This window comes from Heterodontus francisci, chromosome 29 (genome assembly GCF_036365525.1).
Source record: "Heterodontus francisci isolate sHetFra1 chromosome 29, sHetFra1.hap1, whole genome shotgun sequence".
NCBI lineage: Eukaryota > Metazoa > Chordata > Chondrichthyes > Heterodontiformes > Heterodontidae > Heterodontus > Heterodontus francisci.
In genome coordinates, this window is record NC_090399.1 from 10,994,178 (window position 1) to 11,015,887 (window position 21,710).

At 46.7% G+C, this 21,710-nt stretch overlaps 1 protein-coding gene across 1 annotated transcript in view; it reads left to right on the forward strand.

The window, feature by feature from the left end:
- Window positions 1-357: 357 nt before the first annotated feature.
- LOC137345919 (tumor necrosis factor ligand superfamily member 15-like) overlaps window positions 358-21,710 on the forward strand; it is a 48,100-nt gene continuing 26,747 nt past the window's right edge. Inside the window, exons 1-3 of the mRNA XM_068009165.1 lie at window positions 358-532; window positions 5,443-5,482; window positions 12,568-12,651. Of these exons, the coding sequence (XP_067865266.1) occupies window positions 416-532; window positions 5,443-5,482; window positions 12,568-12,651 (241 nt within the window). The 5' untranslated portion in view covers window positions 358-415. The remainder of the gene's footprint in view (window positions 533-5,442; window positions 5,483-12,567; window positions 12,652-21,710) is intronic.

Consider the following 21,710-nt stretch of genomic DNA (forward strand, 5'->3'; position numbering starts at 1 on the left):
ATTGAGTGGGTTTTTTTGGGTCTGTTCTGATCTCTCTCCTGTGAAGGGATATCCTCGCCCACAACTGTGGTTCAGTTGATATCAAATGACAATATTGCTGCTTTTCTTTATTGGTGCAGCTTCCCAGTAACACAGTGGGGCTGTTTTATATTACAGGCAACAGCTGTTGAAATTTCCCCTTTGATTTCCAAAGCTGATTCCAAATCTTCCTGATCCAACTCTACAATATATGTGCACATATCAAAGTTTGTAATGCTTTGTGTGTTCTGGCACAATTGCATGTCAAGCATCAGTAATTATAATATCCTGGAAAGTCCCTGAGCTGCTGTAATTTCCTCTTTTGGGTGATTTATATGAAAAGGGGCCAGGATGTACAGAGAGAGCAGAGTAAAAATCAGTCCTGATCTACGACAGAATGGCTTTAAAGCAGCAGATGGAGAGATGCCTCATGTCATATTCTGTGGCGGTGACTGCTCTCTTCATCTGCTCCAACATTGCACTTGGGTTATACGTCCGGAAATTTGGTTTTCAGGTAAGGAGATTCTCTGTGTCAGAATATTCTGGGCATGTTGCTAAAGTATGTTGTTTTTGATGCTTTTTGAACGTAGTGAAAGATCTTCAGCAGACTGAATGCAGATGTACAGTCATGGCTCAGTGGGTAGCCCCTGAGTCAATACTGACCCTCCTTAACTGCAGCACGCCCTCAGTACTGCCCCTCCAACAGTGCAGCGCTCCCTCAGTATTGCCCCTCTAACAGTGCAGCGCTCCCTTAGTACTGCCCCTCCAACAGTGCAGCGCTCCCTCAGTATTGCCCCTCTAACAGTGCAGCACTCCCTCAGTACTGCCCGTCCAACAATGCAGCGCTCCCTCAGTACTGCCCCTCTAACAGTGCAGCACTCCCTCGGTACTGCCCCTCTAACAGTGCAGCACTCCCTCAGTACTGCCCCTCCAATAGTGCAGCACTCCGTTAGTACTGACCCTCCGACATTGCAGCATTCCCTCAGTACTGCCCCTCTAACAGTGCAGCGCTCCCTCATTACTGCCCCTCTGACAGTGCAGCACTCCCTTAGTGCTGATCCTCCGACAGCGCAGTGCTCCCTCAGTACTGCCCCTCTGACAGTGCAGTACTCCATCAATACTGTCCCTCCAACATTGCTGCATTCCTTCAGTGCTGACCCTCCGACAGCGCAGTGCTCCCTCAGTACTGCCCCTCTGACATTGCTGCGTTCCTTCAGTACTATCCCGCTGACAGTGCAGTATTCCATCAATACTGTCCCTCCAACATTGCTGCGTTCCTTCAGTACTGTCCCTCCGACCATGCAGCACTCCCCCAGTGCTGCCCTTTTGATAAAGCAGCACTCCCACAGTACTGTTCCTCTGACAGTGCAACACTCCCTCAGTGCTGATCCCTCAGTGCTGCAGTGCTCCTTCACTACTGACCCTCCGACTGTGCAGTGCTCACTCGGTACTGCCCCTCTGGCAGTGCAGCATTCGGTCAGTAGTGACCCTCTGACAGTGCAGCACTCCCTCAGTAGTGATCCTCAGTGCTCCCTCAGTAGTGACCCTCTGACATTGCTGCGTTCCCTCAGTACTGTCCCTTCCAATAGTGTAGCACTCCCACAGTACTGTCACTCTGACAGTGCAACGCTCCCACAGTACAGCTGCTCTGACAGTGTGGCACTCCTCGGTCCTGCCCTGTGACAGTGTAATGATGGGGCGTGCTGGGAGGGGGTGGTCAGGGGTTTGAGTGTCCAGGGGAAGCACTCCTGATCCTCCTAGCCCACAAGCAGTGCTGGAAAAGCACTTGACTGCTGGTTCCGGCCAGCTTTGCCTCCCTTCATCTGTTGAGTTTAGGGAAACTTGGCCCATTGCACTTAAACCCAAACAGCTGTAAAAGCTCAGGGAAAGACCCTTTTTTATATCTTAAAGACAGAGTGACCTCTGCAGAGTGGAGCTCTCAGAAAACCCCCAATTGCGCCATAGTTAAACTGGATCTAGACAGGTCCCACATTTTAAACAATTTACCCTCCACCACCTTTTTTTTTAAGCGATACAGCACTGAAACAGGCCCTTCAGCCCACCGAGTCTGTGCCGACCATCAACCACCCATTTATACTAATCCCATATCCCTACCACATCCCCACCCATTTATACTAATCCCATATCCCTACCACATCCCCATAACCTACCTAAACTAGTGGCAATTTATAATGGCCAATTCACCTATCAACCTGCAAGTCTTTGGCATGTGGGAGGAAACTGGAGCACCCGGCGAAAACCCATGCAGACACAGGGAGAACCTACAAACTCCGCACAGGCAGTACCCAGAATTGAACCCGGGTCACTGGAGCTGTGAGGCTGCGGTGCTAACCACTGTGCCACTTCTCTCCCATACTGGTGAAGAAGTAAAAGAAGAAGAGTATAGAAATTCACACACCCATCATTTGGTCTGAAAGAGACCTTGGTGACAACATAGAACGCCCTCAGAAACACCAACTGTCCCAGAATAAATACCTCCCAGAGGGAACTGAGCTGAGATTTGAGTAAAGTCTGGAGTTAACCTCTTTCTCAGAGCTTGGATTCAGCCCAAACATGTTTGTTGATACAAGTTCACTTCATGTTTGCAGTTTGCAAAAGCCTGCGGGATTTAATTATCTCTTTAAACTGTCAAGTCATTTGTACTTTTATTCATTCATTCATGGGATGTGGGTGTTGCTGGCTAGGCCAGCATTTATTGCCCATCCCTAATTGCCTTTGAGAAGGTGGTGGTGAGCTGCCTTCTTGAACTGCAGCAGTCCATGTGGGATAGGTACACCCACAGTGCTGTTAGGAAGGGAGTTCCAGGATTTTGACCCAGCGACAGTGAAGGAACAGCAATGTAGTTCCAAGTCAGGATGGTGTGTGACTTGGAGGGGAACATGCAGGTGGTGTATCTGCTATTTTTGTCCTTCTAGGCCAGGGGTTCTCAACTGATGGGAAGGTTCCACAGCCCCATAGGCGCCTGCAAGCAGGTTTCGAAGCTTTTGCCAAAAATAACTGTTTTTTTTTCCCTTGGCCTAGCTCCAGTTTAACCCAATCAGTAGCATTCTGATACATATAGCCAATGCGAGACAGAGAGAGAAAGAGAAAAAAAAAGCACGTTAAAATAAAAAGGAATAAGCCTTAGCACTGGGAGTTGTGGGCAGCAGAAACAGGAGTGGCCTAATGTGTCAGGCTCCGAGCCCCCTCCGTACCTGTGGAAATATGGCTGGGTACTGCCATCCTCAGGCATGTGCTGACAAAACTCTGGGGGAAAACATGCTTTAGATCACTCAGTGTCAGGGAAGCACAGAGCTGTCTGGCTGCGGCTTATTACTGAGGTGGCTATCGTTGGAGAGAGGGAGAGACAGGTCTCAGAGCCAGCCCCTGCAAACTGGAGAGTTGTTTGTGGGTGTGTGTGCCTGTTTGGTTTGAGAATGCAGATGGAGCCCCTGCTTCACATTAAGTAAGTAAAACAATAATAATATATATGCCTAATGCTGGATCTAATTTTTATACAGAAAAATCACTCCTTCAGTAACCGAAGGGTTGGCCAGCAATGGTGTAGCGATTAAAATCGGGGATGCTCGATAGGCTGGAATTGGAGGAGCGCAGATATCTCGGAGGGCTGTGGGTCTGGATGAGATTACAGAGAGAGAGAGATGGACGAGGGAATGAAGGGATTTGAAAACGCAGATGAGAATTTTCAAATCAAAGTGTGGACTGGGAGACAATGTGCAATCACTGGATGAGATGCACTGTTCAAATGTTGCAGTTTTAGTCAGGGAAAATTACATTCAAATTGCAGACACCAGATCTGGATCAAGGCAAACAATACTGAACGACTTTTAATTTATTTGTACCTTTCCAATCCGCATATCTCCTCAGGGCACACACCCATTGCTGAAAGAAAAACCTTGTATTTCCGTGTCACTTTTCATAACCTCAGGGTGTCCCAACAGTTTCACAGCCAATGGAGTCCTTCAGACACGCGGTGGCTGTTGTAACGCAGGAAATGCAGTTTGTGCACAGCAAGATCCCATAAACAGAAATGTGACAATGGACCAGGTGATCTGTTTTAGTGATGTTGGTTGGGGATTTACCAGTGGCTGCACTTGAAAAAGTACTCCATTGGCTGTATAGTGCTTCGGAAAAAGCGTCAGAGAAATTTTTTTTTTTTTATTCATTCATGGGATCTGGGCATCACTGGTTTTGCCAGCATTTATTGCCCATCCCTAATTGCCCTTGAGAAGGTGGTGATGAGCTGCCTTCTTGAACCGCTGCAGTCCATGTGAGGTAGGTCGTAGCGGTTAGGTACAACTGAGTGGCTTGCTAGGCCATTTCAGAGGGCATGTAAGAGTTAACCACATTGCTGTGGGCCTGGAGTCACATGTAGGCCAGACCAGGTAAAGACAGCAGATTTCCTTCCCAAAAGGACATTAGTGAACCAGATGGGTTTTTACAACAATCGACAATGGTTTCATGGCCATCATTTAGATTTTTTCAGATTAGAGATACAGCACTGAAACAGGCCCTTCGGCCCACCGAGTCTGTGCCGACCATCAACCACCCATTTATACTAATCCTACACTAATTCCATATTTCTACCACATCCCCACCTGTCTATATTTCCCTACCACCTACCTATACTGGGGGCAATTGCTAATGGCCAATTTACCTATCAACCTGCAAGTCTTTGGCTTGTGGGAGGAAACCGGAGCACCCGGAGGAAACCCATGCAGACACAGGGAGAACTTGCAAACTCCACACAGACAGTCCCCAGAATTGAACCCGGGTCACTGGAGCTGTGAGGCTGCGGTGCTAACCACTCCGTCACTGTGCCGCCCAAATAAATATAAGACCAGCTTTTAATTCCAGATTTATCAATTAAATTCAAATTCCACCTTCTGCTGTGGTGGGATTTGAACCCATGTCCCCAGAGCAATGCCCTAGGTCTCTGGGTTACTAGTCCAGTGACAATACCTCTACGCCACCACCTCCCTTTGGTTACCTGGGCCCTAAGCTCTGGAATTCCCTCCCTAAACCTCTCCGCCTCTCTCCCTCTCTATCCTCCTTTAAGTCGCACCTAATAACCTAACTCTCTGACCAAGCTATTGGTCACCTGTCCTCATACTTCTCATCTATCATATTTTGTTTGATGATCTCTCCTGTGAAGCCTTTTTGAGAATATTTTACTCTGTTTAAGGTGCTATATAAATGCAGGTTATTGTTGGGCCGTTAAGTCCACTGAAAAAATATCGTCTCAATGTGACAGTGGCATATATTTTTTGTTATTTTAAATTGTTGCTTTGAAAATCCCACCAGCTGTGCTGATTGGGGGATCTTGTTAACACTGGAAATTTATTAGATTGCTGTCTGATTGTTGCTGACCACTTTTAACGACCGTTTTCCTTTCACTTGCAGTGCATCAACTTTCAGCCGAAGACCACAAACTGCAGTCACGGTAAGGGGAGAATTGCCAACCGATATCTCATACTCACACACACAGTTAATGGAGTAAAAAGTCCTCGAACATTTCAGCTTGGAAATAAATCAGCAGCAGACTGACACATCTGCCACGGGGACCAATAAGCGAAAGCTCATAGCAATAAAAACAGTCGTTACTCATAACAAGGGCATAACCAGAACTTTTCAAATCTCCCCACCTTGATAATGCTTCAAAAATAAGTCTATAAAATATAACACGTTGTGGGCCATTTTCCATCTCACCATTTTCATGCCAGTCTATTTTTAAGAGATAAGGCAGTAAGATTCACAAGGTGTGTCACAGGAGCATTACCAAGCAAAATTTGACATTGAGTCGCATAAGGAGCTATTAGGACAGATGACCAATAGCGTGGTCAGAAAGATAGGTTTTAAGGAGGATCTTAAAGGAGGAAAGCGAGGTCAAGAGGCGGAGAAGTATAGGGAGGGAATTCCAGAGCTTAGGTAGCTGAAGACACGGCCGCCAGCGGTGGAACAACTAAAATGGTAGGTGCTTGAGACCAGAATTAGAGGAGTGTAGGTGTCTTGGAGGGGCTGGTGGACGTTACAGAGAGAGTGAGGAGGAGAAACCGTGGAGGGATCTGGAAACAAGGTTGAGAATTTAAAAATCAAAGTGTTGCTGATCTGGGAGCCAAAGTAGATTGGCGAGCACAGGGGTGATAGGGAGACAGGACTTGGTGCGAATAAGGGCATGGGCAGCAGAGATTTGGATGAGCTTAGGTTTATGGGGGTTAGAAGGTGCAAGGCTGGCCAGGAGTGCATTGGAATAGTCAAGTCAAGAGGTAACAAAGGCTTGAATGAGGGTTTCACTCATCTCAGAATTAAATCTGACACCAAGGTTGCGAACAAGTTCAGCCTCAGACAGTAGCCAGGCAGAAGGAGTCCTTTTGGCCCATCATTTCTCTGCCAGCTCTTTGGCCCCCAGATCACTCTTTCCTTATAGCCCTGCAAATGTTTTCCCCTTCAAGTATTTATCCCATTCCCTTGTGAAAGTCGTGATTGAATCTGCTTCAGATTGTAGCAATTCACTGTATAAAAGCAATCTCCTCATCTCCCCCAGTTGTCTTAACTCTTTGTCCCCTGCTTACCGACCTTCCACCCAGCGGAAACAGTTTCACCTTATCTACTCCATCAGAACGACTTGTGTCTTTCGAGTTAAATTGCTCACATTCTCCTTGGTCACTTTAATCATCCTTTCTCAAAATATTTAGATTTTGTGCTAGGTCTTGATGGCAGTGTCATTGTTGGGCTTGTTTAGTATTTTGATAGCCTCTGAGTCCAAAGATTTTTAAAAATTCATTCATGGGATGTGGGCGTCGCTGGCCAGGCCAGCATTTATTGCCCATCCCTAATTGCCCTTGAGAAGGTGGTGATGAGCTGCCTTCTTGAACTCCTGCAGTCCATGTGAGGTAGGTACACCCACAGTGCTGTTAGGAAGGGAGTTCCAGGATTTTGACCCAGCGATAGTGAAGGAACGGCGATATAGTTCCAAGTCAGGATGGTGTGTGGCTTGGAGGGGAACTTGCAGGTGGTGGTGTTCCCATGCATTTGCTGCCCTTATCCTTCTAGTTGGTAGAGGTCGTGAGTTTGGAAGATGCTGTCGAAGGAGCCTTGGTGCGTTGCTGCAGTGCATCTTGTAGATGGTACACACTGCTGTCACTGTGCGTCAGTGGTGGAGGGAGTGAATGTTTGTGGAACGAGTGCCAATCAAGTGGGCTGTTTTGTCCTGGATGGTGTCCAGTGTTGTTGGAGCTGCACCCATCCAGGCAAGTGGAGAGTATTCCATCACACTCCTGACTTGTGCCTTGTAGATGGTGGACAGGCACTGGGGAGTCAGGAGGTGAGTTACTCGCCACAGGATTCCTAGCCTGTGACCTGCTCTTGTAGCCACGGTATTTATATGGCTACTCCTGTTCAGTTTCTGGTCAATGGTAGCCGCTAAGATGTTGATAGTGGGGGATTCAGCGATGGTAATGCCATTGAATGTCAAGGGGAGATGGTTAGATTCTCTCTTGTTGGAGATGGTCATTGCCTGGCATTTGTGTGGCGCGAATGTTACTTGCCACTTATCAGCCCAAGCTTGAATATTGTCCAAGTCTTGCTGCATTTCTACACGGACTGCTTCAGTACCTGAGGAGTCACAAATGATGCTGAACATTGTGCAATCATCAGCGAACATCCCCACTTCTGACCTTATGATTGAAGGAAGGTCATTGATGAAGCAGCTGAAGATGGTTGGGCCTGGGACACTAGTCTGCGGAACTCCTGCAGTGATTGTGGGTTCATAAGCATCAAATCTAGATGGACACTATTTTGAAGAAGAGTAAGAATGTTTTCCATGAAATCTTGGCCAACATATATCCCTCAACCAACAATGTTTGTTAGGCCAACATGGTTTCAAAATTGTGCAATATTTTGTTTGATGCCTTAAAGTTAACCCTTCAGATTACTGCTGCTGTTGTCACCAGCAGTGCTTTAACTCCTGGTATTGCACAGATCAGTCCAGCCACAGCATAGCTTTAGAAAGCCCATGCAGATGGGGCTAGATTTTGACTTCATGCGATGATGTGAAGCGGGTGATGGTAATGAGTCACTAACCTGCTTTACATCTCTCCCCATTTTTTTTAAAAGAAAGATTTGCATTTATATAGAGCTTTTTACGACCATCAGACATCTCAAAGCTCCTTACTGTCAATCAAGTACTTTTGAAGTAGTCATTGTTGTAATGTATGGACCGGATGCAGTTGACCTGTGTGGAATGCGTAAGGGCAGCACAGGACAGACAGAGCTGGAAGTTCATGGCAGTCAACCTGGGAACACCAGCAAACAAAAAAAAGGATGTCGGAAATGTGGCAGCCAATTTGCGCACAGCCAGCTCCAAAAAACAGCAATGTGGTAATGACCAAATAACTAGTTTTTGTGATGTTGACTGAGGGATAAATATTGGCCAGGATACATACCAGGATAACTCCCCTGCTCTTCTTCGGAATAGTGGCCACGGAATTTTAGACGCTCACCTGAGAGGGCATTTGGGGCCTCGGTTTAAACATCTCATCTGAAAGACGGCACCTCCGACAGTACAGCACTCCCTCACTACCACACTGGCAGTGTCGGCCATGATTTTTGTGCTCACCTCCTAGAGTGGGACTTGATCCTGGAAACTTATGACTCAGGCGAGAGCCTGACCCATTGACAGTCCCATTGAAGTTAAATCAGCAAAGCTGTTGCATGTGTTGTCAATTCGAGATCACCTATTTTAAATCATGGCACAAAGTTACGATCTGCAACTGTGCTGCTAAGACTTTCAACTCATTCAGTGGTCATAGTATATCATTTTCACACATATAATCACTCAAATCCAAGTGATCTAAGCTCCCTCCGTGTGTCAATTCTTTCTCGAAATGCTGTGCCTTTATGCTGCAATTATAGTTATTACCGGTTAAAGCCTGTTATCCAATCCCTTTATCCCTGCCCATTTTTAATAGTGATATTGGTGACTGGTCAATAACGTAAGACTTTGGAGAAATGATATTGTACGTGTTTTGGGATTGCGAGTGTACCTGTCATTTGGAGAAATGATGTTGTACGTGTTGTGGGATTGCGAGTATACCTGTCATTTGGAGAAATGATGTTGTACGTGTTGTGGGATTGCGAGTGTACCTGTCATTTGGAGAAATGATGTTGTACGTGTTGTGGGATTGCGAGTATACCTGCCATTTGGAGAAATGATGTTGTACGTGTTGTGGGATTGCGAGTATACCTGTCATTTGGAGAAATGATATTGTACGTGTTGTGGGATTGCGAGTGTACCTGTCATTTGGAGAAATGATGTTGTACGTGTTGTGGGATTGCGAGTGTACCTGTCATTTGGAGAAATGATGTTGTACGTGTTGTGGGATTGCGAGTGTACCTGTCATTTGGAGAAATGATGTTGTACGTGTTGTGGGATTGCGAGTGTACCTGTCATTTGGAGAAATGATGTTGTACGTGTTGTGGGATTGCGAGTGTACCTGTCATTTGGAGAAATGATGTTGTACGTGTTGTGGGATTGCGAGTGTACCTGTTATTTGGAGCAGTGCTCCTCAACCAGCTATTAAGCAGGCTGAAGAGGAAAGAAAGACTTGCATTTTTATAGCGCCTTTCACAACCTCAGAACGCACAAAAACTCTTCACAGCCAATGAAATAATTTTGAAGCATAATCACTGTCGTAAAGTAGGAAACATGACAGCAAATTTGCACACAATAAGATCCCACAATCAGTACTGAAAAAAATGACCAGTTTTTTTTTAAGCAGTGTTAGTTGGGGCCTAGATGTTGGCCAGGACACCAGGAAGAACCTCCCTTGCTCTTTTTTGTAATTGTGCTATGGGATCTTTGATGTTCACCCGTGAGGGTGAACAGGGGCCTCAGTTTAACTCAGTCTCATCCGAAAGATGGCATCTCCGGCAGTGCAGTGCTCCCTCAGTACCGCACCAGGAGTGTCAGCCTATGGGTGGGGCTTGAAGCCACAACCTACTGACTCCGAGGCAAGAGTGCTCGTAACTCAGTCACGGCTAACACCCATTTCTCATTCCCCAACCACAAATTAACCAGGTTTAAGAGGAAGGTGACTGTACGGGAAAGGTATTTGCAAAATTGAGTACTTCCCCTTCCAAGATACCTGTGAGGAAACTCCCTTTTGGTCCAGCTCTGGAGAAACCAGTATTTGAGGCAGGTTGGATCTGCTGAGAGAGGTTCTGTTGATAATAGTTAACCTAACAGACAGGATGGGGTGGTGACACTGATTTTACACATTTTACACTCTGTCCTGAATTTAATCTGCATCAAATCCACTGTAGGGTAATATTGGGTCGGGGGGAGGGTGGGGGGGGGGTGGTGGCGGAGAGGCGGGAGGGAGAAACTGGCATTCCACATGATCCTGGGGATTCCCAACTGGAACGTTCGGTTCAAATCACCGTCCTCCAATATGTGTTATAGCATCCAGGGTTTATAGCACACCATCACCACCACTTCTCCACCCCCTCGTGTCTCCTCAGGAGAACTATAATAACAATTAGTACAGGAAAAAAAAAGAGAATTGTATTTATATAGCACTTTTCACAACCATAGGACATCTCAAAGTGCCAATGAAGCGTAGTGACTGTTGTAAATATAGGAAACCATTGTAATGTAGGCAGCCCGGAGAGTGCAGCACTCCCTCAGTGCTGGCACTGAGGGTGCAGCACTAGATTTTGGGCTCAAGGCTAATTTCAGCCCCATTGTCTGCCCAGGCTGTGAACCTTCTGAGGCTATTGATCAGCTTCCGCCCATCTTCTCGGTTTGCCTGCACGGGTCTGCAAGACTCAATGCTCCCTCAGAGGACATGCTTTAAACCCACCAGGCCAGGAGGAAATAAAAGTGGTTTCTTTAGAGAAGCACTTTCACCCAATCCAATCGAAATTCTCCTGTGGCTGGCAGGGACTTTTCTTTAAGAAGTAACACTCGCCACAGTGTAAACACCCTAGAAAAGCTCCCCTGTGTGGTGATCCTGTGAGTCGGGTTCTGAACTGGAAAGCATTCCACTCCACCCAACATCAGCATCTCCCTCGTATTATTTTGGTGATAAATCTCATGCAGGAATGGACCTTGAGGGCGAAAATGGACGAGAGTTGCAAACCGGGTGGAATTGCGTCAGACACCTGAAGTACACTCCATCCCATATTCAGTGCCTTCGACTGAAATAGACCTGGATTTCGGACCTGTAATATAACAAGTGGGAAACGTGATGCCACCTGATTTGCCTCCCTTGCCCAATGTCCAATTTCTCCCCCTCTATTTGACGAGCAAAATTTTGTGTCAACTCTCACCTCTGAGTCTCAAGGTTTCGGGTTGAAGTCCCACTCAGGACTTGAGCACAAAAATCAAGACTGACACTCCAGTGCAGTACTGAAGGGGTGCTGCACTGTTGGAAGTTCTTTTTTCATTCTTTCACGGGATGTGGGTGCTGCCCATCCCTATTTACCCTTGGCAACTGGGTGACTTGCTGGGGCAGCAAAGAGTCAACCACATTGTTTGTGGGTCTGGAGTCACATGTAGGCCAGACCCGTAAGGATGGAAGATTTCCTTCCCTGAGGACATTAGTGAACTAGATGGGTTTTTACGACAACTGGGGATTATTTCATGGCACCATTACTGAGATTAATTTAAAATTCCAGATTTTTATTTATTAATTGAATACTTCAATTGTATTTAAATTCCACCAGCTACCATACTGGGATTTGAAGCTGTGTCCCCAGGCCATTAGCCTGGGCCTCTAGATTACCAGCTCAGTGACATTACCACTACACCACCACCACACCCATTCTGCCTCCTCTTTGGGATGATATGTTAAACAGAGGCCCCCTTCTGCAGCCACGAGCTCAAAGAACTGCAGGGGAGTTCTCCCCAGTGTTCTGGGACAATGTTTGTTCCCCAATCCACCTCACTAAAAGCAAATTGACTGGCCATTATCTCATTGTTGTTTGTGGGTGTTGTGATATTGCTTTAACTGCTGGATAACTAGTGAACATACTGCTGAATATGTAAATAGTTTAGTATACAACATCACAGGAAGTGATGCAGGCCAACATGTGATTTAGTTGCATCAGTGTTGATGAGCAGTCGGCATGTGTATCTCAGAGCGCTCCTGTAATTCTGTAATAAAGAACCCTTCATTCAACTTACCATTCATCTTCAGAGTGTTTGGTATATTTGTGTTGAGAATTCGATAACACAACAGTGGGATCTTGCTGTGTGCAAATTGGCTGCGTGTTTCCCACATCACAACAGTGACTATGCTCCAAGAATACTTCAGTGGCTGTACGGCATTTTGCTCAAATCTCTGGAGTGGAATTTGAACCCACAATCTTCTGACTCCGAGGCAAGATGCTACCCACTGAGCCACAGCTGACACGTGGACGGTTGGCATGACGCATGGACCGTTTGTAATCAGTTTTGTGCCCCCATAATTTAGCTTGTTGTTCCGGGATGGGGGTCAACCACCCATTTTTGTCTTTCTTTTACAGAGTTGCAACTTGCTGGAAAATCTGTACATTTCCCATTTGTGGGGAATGGAGCAGGTTGGGAGAAACCGGTGGCTCACCTTACAGGTATGTGTCCTCTTCTCTTTCATAATGGTCCTGAACCCAAGTGACACAGTGATGACTTTCAGTGAGACTGTTGAGTGGAGCATTCTGGCTATCAGTACACCACATCCATTTATGTTTAGCTGCACTCTCAACTTCAATCTCTTTCTCCCAGATCGCGCACACATTGAATTCTTCCGAAATGGAGACGGAGGGCTGGATTTTACAGCCCCCCCCTCCCACTGATGTTGGGGGTCCTGGCAGATGGGGCTGGTAAATGACCCCGGGGAGGCCTCGTGGCTCAGTGATGGGAGCAAAATTTACATATGTTAGTTTATTTAAATAAATGAATTAATTACTTACCCGCTCCCACTGTCCGTCCCGGAGCGATATTACTGACGGTGGCCGGCACACCCGTGCTTTCGGAACCCCGTCTGGGTTCCGAGGCGGAACGCTGCTGGGGAGGGGGGAGCAGGTGGGGTTTTCAGTGTGGGGGGGCGGTGGTGGGGGTGGCGAGGAGTCAGGTCAAACTCATCCGATTGGTGTAGGGGATGGTGGAAAGGGGTAAAGTGCACAGATTATGAAGTGTGTGGGGGGGGAGGGGGTAGGTCACATGCACAAGGTAAGTATTTTGGCAGGCCGGGGGTGGAGACGGCAAGGAATGAATCCTGTGGTTTTTGGGAGGGGGGGGGGGGGGGGCGGTTAGAAACATTTATTTGATTTTTTCAAATCAATTTTAAATCACTATAACTTTAAAATTTAAGTAAACATTTAAAATTGAAATGTGGGGCTCAAAGCCCTTTAATAATGGCATCAATGCCTGCGCAAACGGTACTGACACCATTGCCGGGGTCAGACAGGCCACCCCCCGATTTCGGTGGCGGACATGTAAAATGCAGCCCCTAGCTTTCTGTACCTTGTTGTAAATCATATTCTCACTGATGGCTATACTGTTTTGACACTGTTGTGATTGTGGAGTCTTTCCAAGGTAATGTTTATTAATGTGGCTGTTGACAGAAATGGAGGTGCACTGAGACTTGCTTAGAATGTATATCCACCAAACTCCGCTCTCTATCTCTGTAATCTCCTCCAGCCCCTCAACTCTCCAGAGATCTCTGTGCTCCTCTAAGTTTGGCCTCTTGTGCATCCTCAGTTTTAATTGCTCCACCATTGCCTCAGCCTGAAGATCTGGAATTCCCTCCCCAAAACTCTCCGCCTCTCTAACGCTCTCTCCTCCTTTTGGACACTGCTTAAAACCTACCTTTTTAACCAAGCATTTGGTCACCTGTCCTAATATCGCCTTATGTGGCTCGGTGTCAAATTTCATTTGCTAATTGCTGCTGTGAGCTGCTTTGTACCCTTTCCAATGATTTACTACATTAAAGGTGTATATAATGGGAATCATGCCTGGCTATCACAGTTCTACTTTCCGTTGAGTCTTCCTGGCTTGTGTCACTGACACTCAGGATCCAGCCTGATTTCTTTTAAATAGAGATGGGTCGGGGATTATTGAATCCCTGGTATTGGGAGAGACCCATTGCATTCGAGGTCCAGACAAAATATTCAAAGGTGCTATTTATGGAATTTCAAGCTGACTTGGTTTTGCAGATCTGGTTTTGGTTAGCGTGTGGGCGGGAGTTCCACGAGACTTTGCCCACATGGCAGGGAAACCCCACTTTGTATTTAAATAGCATTATCTGCTGTGTAAATCAAACAGGCCTTTCCAACCGAGCTGGGGAAATCCTTTAGATTTTTATTCTGTTGTGGCGAGACTAGGAGAAATTGATTCTCCTTCAATCATCTTCACCCTCCTGCCTCCCTCTGCCTGGCATCTTTCCCCACATCTGCCTTCCGCCAACCTCCTTCCTTCTGCCTCTTTCTTCATTCCTACTCTCCTGCATCGAGTCACCCTCTGAGATACCTGCACTCCTCCAATTTTGGCCTCTTGTGCACCCCCAATTTTCATCACTCTGTCATTGGTAGTCATGTCATCAGCTGCCTGGGCCCTAAGCTCTGGAATTCCCTCCCTAAACCTCTCCACCTTGCTTTCCTTCTCGAAGATGCTCCTTAAAGCCTATTTCTTTGACCAAGCTTTTGGTCACCTGTCCTAATATCTCCCTCATTGGCTTGGTGTCAAGTGAGTTAATACCAGCTTTCTCTTGACAAGAGAATAGAGAGCCAGGCTCTGCACCCTTTGCTGGTAGATTAACAGCAACAACAAACCGGAGGTTTAAAGCTGAACATGTTCCTATGGAGTTACCCAAGAGAAGGATGTCAAGCACTGAGGAATTGAGCGAAAGTTAGGGATGGTGCCTAGAGACCAACTCATTGAGGTGGATTTTGTGAGGAACTTTGAAGAAGGTGCAAAATAAGATTAGATAGAAGTGTTAGCAGTGTGAGGTAATTCATTTGGGGAGGGCAAACAAAAGCAAGGGAATACACGATAAACGGGAGGATATTGAGAGACCTTGGAGTACATGTCCACAGGTCCCTGAAGGTGGTAGGACAGGTAGATAAAGTGGTGAAGAAGGTAAATAGAATGCTTTCCTTTATTGGCTGAGGTGTAGAATACAAAAACAGGGATGTAATGCTGGAACTGTATAAAACGCTGGTTAGGCCACAGTTGGAGTATTGTATACAGTTCTGGTCACCACATTACAGGAATGACATAATTGCTCTGGAGAGAGTACAGAGGAGATTTACTGCCAGGGCTTGAAAATTGCAATATGAGGAAAGATTGGATCGGCTAGGATTGTTTTCCTCAGAACAGAGGAGGCTGAGGGGTGACTTAATAGAGGTGTACAAAATTATGAGGGGCCTAGATGGAGTAGACAGGAAAGACCTGTTTCCCCTAGCGGAGAGGTCAATTACCAGGGGGCGCAGATTTAAGGTGATTGGTAGAAGGATTAGAGGGGACATGAGGAATAACTTTTTCACCCAGAGGGTGGTGGGTGTCTGGAATTCACTGCCGGATCGGTGGTGGAGGCAGAAACCCTCAACTCATTTAAGAGGTACCTGAAGTGCTAAGGACCGGGTGCTGGTAGGTCGGATTAGAATGGATAGTTTTTTCAGCCACCGCAGACACGATCGTCTGAATGGCCGTTTTCTGTGTCGTAACTTTTCTATGGTTCTATGCTTAGGGAGAGAAGGGGCTGTGTTGGCTGAGAGGATGGTAAACAGTGGTGTCAGACTGGAGGATCGTAGACAGTGGTGTTCCCCTACGGTCAGTGCTGGGACCACTGCTTTTTTTGATATACATAAATGACTTGGATATTGGAATACGGAGTAAAATTTCAAAGTTTTTCAATGATACCAAACTTGTGGTGTGGCAGACAATGAGGGTGATGCCAGTCAACTACAACAGGACATAGATGAGTTAGCAGAATGGGCAGACAAGTGGCAGATGGAATTTAACACAGAGAAGTGTGAGGTGATGCATTTTAGCAAAAGGGGTGGGGAGAGGCATTTTTGACTCAATGGTACAGTTCCAAAGAGTGTACAAGAACAGAGGGACTGGGGTGGGGTGGGGGTGGGGCTGTTGGTGTGCGGGCTGGGTTCACGTGCATAGATATTTGAAGGTGGCAGGACATATGGAGAGAGTGGTTGGGGAAGCTTATGGGATCTTGGGCTTCATAAATAGAGGCATTGAGTACAAAAGCAAGGTGGTTTTGCTGAACCTTTATAAAGCTCTGGTTCGGCTACAAAAAGATTACTGTATCAAATTCTGATAAAAGGAGATTTACCAGAATGGTGCCAGGAATGAATGATTTTAGCTACAAGGTTAGGTCGGAGAAGCTGGTTGTTCTCCTTAGAACAAAGGAGAACGAGGGGAGATTTGTCAGAGGTGTACAAGATTATGACAGGGTTGGATAGGGTAGACAAAGAAAAGCTGTTTCCATTAACTGATGGTACAAGTACAAGGGGACATAGGTTGAAGGTTTGGAGCGAGAGATGCAGGGGGAATGTGAAGAAGAATTTTTTTACACAGAGAGTTGTAATGACCTGGAACTCGCTGCCCAGAAGGGTGGTGGAAGCAGAGACAATCAATGATTTCAAAAGGAAATCGGATAGGCACAGGGCTATGGGATAAAGCCGGGGAATGGGATTGATTGGATTGCTCTGCAGACAGCTGGCATGGGCTTGATGGGCTGAATGCTCACGTTCTGTGCTGTTATGACTGAGTTAACCAATGATTGACAGATTTGAAGAGAAACACTATTTAAAGCAGCTGGAGAAGAAGCAGCAACAGACTAAAGCCCCAAACCTTGTAGGCCAGGGGAATTTGACTGGTCTGAACTGGGTTGGGAGGAGGCTGAGGGTACAGATGGTGAGGACGGGACAGGAGATGGGACCAATAGTGGCTGGATGGTATCTAAAGAGAGAAGCTGGCGAGCATTATCACCGGGAAGAAATACTGGGATGCCTCAGGATGCGGGGTGTGTGAGGGGAGCATGATGGGGTCAATGGCAGGCTGAATCAGATATCTCAATCTCTGAACTCACACCGAGGGGTGAACTTTGCCAGATTCCACTCCTACCTCAGTAGTTTGTTTGGCACGGGGCTCTAGATTGGAGAATCGGGAATGGAGGAGGGTGCCCTACCTGTGAGATTTCCCCTGGGAAATCTCCTGGGCTAACCTCCGACCTGATTGGCAAAATTTATCCCCCAATGGCTGAGGCGATGGAAAGATTGGCATGGCAGGGAGGTCAGAGGTCAAGCTTACCCTCATCCAGAGGAATTTAAAAGATGTGTTCCCCATCACTTCACCCTCCCCAATCCCTTTAAAAGATGGGCTAAACAACTCAGGAAGGTCACTGAAAGAGGAAAAAGTGTGGGGTGAATTTAACTTTTAATCGACGGTGTAAAATTAGCGATCGTGTTAGCCACTCGATTGAACGTAGTGCTAGGGGACATTGGGCGGAGCGTATAAAGGTGGTTAATTCTTTTAAGGCATGTTTCAGTTTGGTGATATTTTACTGCTTTGATAAGCAGGCAGTGATTTCCTTGTGGTCAGCACCAAAAAGACTCAGTGACAAACAACTAGCTCAAGATAAGGAGGAGTGGGCAAATAAACCATGCATGAAGTCCCCTCTTACGATGAGGCCCTGGGTCCCTTCACATCGTTGACACTGAGTGTTAACAGTAACTGTAGAAATCAGGCCAAAGAAATGAGGATCCCAAGCCCCGGTGGATCCACTGTTTAATCTACAGGTGCTGATTCCAGAAAATATAGGGGAGGCGGTGGCGTAGTGCTAATGTCACTGGACTAGTAATCCAGAACTCAGGCTAATGCTCCCAGGACATGGGTTCAAATCCCACCATGGCAGATGGTGAAATTTAAAGTCAATTAATAAATCTGGCATTAAAAGCTAGTCTAATGATGACAAATCATTGTCGATTGTTGTAAAAACCCATTTGGCTCACTAATGCCCTTTAGGGAAGGAAATCTGTCATCCTTGCCTGGTTTGGCCGACATATGACTCCAGACCCACAGCAATGTGGTTGGGTTAAAATGCCCTCTGAAATGGCCGAGCAAGCCACTCCGTTCAAGGGTAAATAGGGATGGGCAACAAATGCTGGCCTTGCCAGCGATGCCCACATCCCACAAATGAATACTAAAAAAAAAACTCGCCTGTCATCAGAGAACTCAGTGCAGAGAAACATGAGCTGGCTTGGAAGGAACAGTGATGAGTATTTGCAACCCAGTTTGTAAAACAGTGTGTGGGTTTATATGGTGTTCTCATGTCCCCTGGTGTCAGCAACATGCAACTGCAGCGCTAGTGTGGTCAGATATTAGAATAAAACGAGTGAGCTACTACTTTGTTCAAACAGTGTCAATCCTGACTCTGATCCTAGGCATTGGTACAGCTGCACATGTGCACGCTGCATCCACTAGCGTATGCGCAGTTTCTCCTTGCATTTGTCATTGGTGTGCACCGGTCAGCAGTGCTAGTTTGTGACTGCGTGTGGTGATGTCATCATGCAGCTTGCCCAGCTGCACCCTCTGGTGTTCAGTAACAGCATGCCAGTTGGTGCCATGCTCCTTCTACTGCCTCTCAATTGCCTCACACTTAGACCCTCAGTGCCCCTCTCCTGCACTGGTCCTGGGCTTTTAACAGCTGTGATCTAGTGAGCTCAATTTCCAACCCACCGGGAATCAGCACCTTGCTCTACAACTCGGCAGAACAATTCCTTTCCCAGCTTCTCTCTATTATTTTTTTTGATTCAGAGATACAGCACTGAAACAGGCCCTTCGGCCCACTGAGCCTGTGCCGACCAACAACCACCCATTTATACTAATCCTGCTTTAATCCTATATTCCCTACTACATCCCCACCATTCTCCTACCACCTACCTACACGAGGGGCAATTTACAATGGCCAACTTACCTACCTGCAAGGCTTTGGCTGTGGGGGGAAACCGGAGCACCCAGCGGAAACCCACACGGTCACAGGGAGAATTTGCAAACTCCGCACAGGCAGTACCCAGAACTGAACCCGGGTCGCTGGAGCTGTGAGGCTGCTGTGCTAACCACTGCGCCACTCTCTTTCTTTTTCCTACTTGGGGTGATGGGTCAAACCCCCTTCCCATTCACTCCCACCGTACACATTCCCAATGGAGCAAACCCATTCCCATTCACTCCCACTGTACACATTCCCAATGGAGAAACACCCTTCCCATTCATTCCCACTGTACACATTCCCAATGGAGCAAACCCCCTTTTGACAGAATCCCACTGTAAACAATCCCAATGGAGAAAATCCCTTCCCGTTTACACCCACTGTACACATTCCCAATGGAGAAAATTGCTTCTCATTCACTCCCACTGGACACATTCCCAATAGAGCAAACCCCCTTCCCATTCACTCCCACTGTGCACATTCCCAATAGAGCAAACCCCCTTCTCATTCACTCCCACTGGACACATTCCCAATAGAGCAAACCCCCTTCCCATTCACTCCCACTGTGCACATTCCCAATAGAGCAAACCCCCTTCTCATTCACTCCCACTGGACACATTCCCAATAGAGCAAACCCCCTTCCCATTCACTCCCACTGTGCACATTCCCAATAGAGCAAACCCCCTTCCCATTCACTCCCACTGTGCACATTCCCAATAGTGCAAACCCCCTTCCCATTCACTCCAACTGTGCACATTCCCAATGTAGCAAAGGCCCTTCCCATTCACTCCCACTGTATACATTCCCAATAGAGCAAACCCCCTTCCCATTCACTCACACGTTACACATTCCCAATGTATCAAAGCCCCTTCCCATTCACTCCCACTGTATACACTCCCAATAGAGCAAACCCCCTTCCCATTCACTCACACGTTACCCATTCCCAATGTAGCAAAGCCTCTTCCCATTGACTCCCATTGTACAAATTCCAAATTGAGCAAACCCCCTTCCCATTCACTCCCACGGCACACATTCCCAATGGAGAAAATCCCTTTGCATTCACTCCCATTGTACACTTTCCCAATGGAGCAAACCCCCTTTCCATTCACACCCACTGTTCACATTCCCAATGAAGCAAGCAACTTTCCAAGTCACTCACACTGCACACATTCCCAATGGAGGAAGCCGCCTTCCCATTCAATCCCACTGAACAGATTCCCAATGGAGCAAACCTCCTTCCCATTGATTCCCACTGTACAAATTCCCAATGGAGAAAATACCTTCCGATTCATCCTATTGTACACATTCCCAATTCGGCAAACTTCCTTTGCATTCATCCCAATGTACTAAATCCCAATGGAGCAAACCCCCTTCCAATTCATTAACACTGTAGATATTCCCAATGGAGCAAACACCTTCCATTCACTCCCATTGTACACATTCCCAATGGAACAAACCACCTTCCCATTCATTCCCATTGTACACATTCCCAATGGAGCAAACCCCTTTCCCATTCATTCCCATTGTACACATTCCCAATGGAGCAAACCCCCTTCCCATTCATTCCCATTGTATGCATTCCCAATGGAGCAAACCCCCTTCCCCTTCATTCCCATTGTACACATTCCCAATGGAGCAAACCACCTTCCCCTTCACTCTCACTGTACACATTCCCAGTGGAGCAAACCCCCTTGCCATTTACTTCCATTGTATGCATTCCCAATGGAGCAAACCCCCTTCCCATTCACTCCCACTGTACACATTCCCACTGGAGAAAATCCCTTTCCCCTCACTCTCACTGTTCACATTCCCAATCGTGCAAACCATCTTTCCGTTCACCCGTACTGCACACATTCCTAATATATCAAAACCTTTCCCATTCTCTCCCACTTGACTCAATTCCAATGACTCAAACCACTTCCCATTCACTCCCACTTTATGTAATTTCAATGGATCACACCCCTTCCAATTCTCTCCCACTTTACACATCTCAATGGATCAAACCACTTCCCATTCTCCCACAATTTATACAATTCCAATCAATCACACCTCTTAGCATTTGCTCCCACTTTACACAACCCAAAGAATCAAACAGCTGCCCATTTACTCCCACTGTGCACAACCCCAATGGATCAAACCCCTTCCCATTTACTCCCATTGTATGATCCCCATTGGATCAAACTGCTTCTCATTCTCTCTCACTTTTCACAATTCCAATGGATCAAACACCCTTCCCATTCACTCCCACTGCATACATTCCCAGTGGAGAAAATACAGTCCCATTCACTCCCACTGTACACATTCCCAATGGAGCAAAACCCCATCCCATTCACTCCCGATGTACTCATTCCCAATGGAGCAAACCCCCCTTCAAATTCACTCCCACTGTGCACATTCTCAATGGAGAAAATCCCTTCCCATTCACTCCCACTGTGCACATTCTCAATGGAGAAAATCCCTTCCCATTCACTCCCACTGTGCACATTCTCAATGGAGAAAATCCCTTCCCATTCACTCCCACTGTACACATTCCCAATGGAGCCCACCTCCTTCCCATTCACTCATACTGCACACGTTCCCAGTGGAGGAAACCGTCTTCCCATTCACTCACACTGTACAGATTCCCAATGAAGCAAACCTCTTTCCATTCAGTCCCACTGTACAAATTCCCAATGGAGAAAA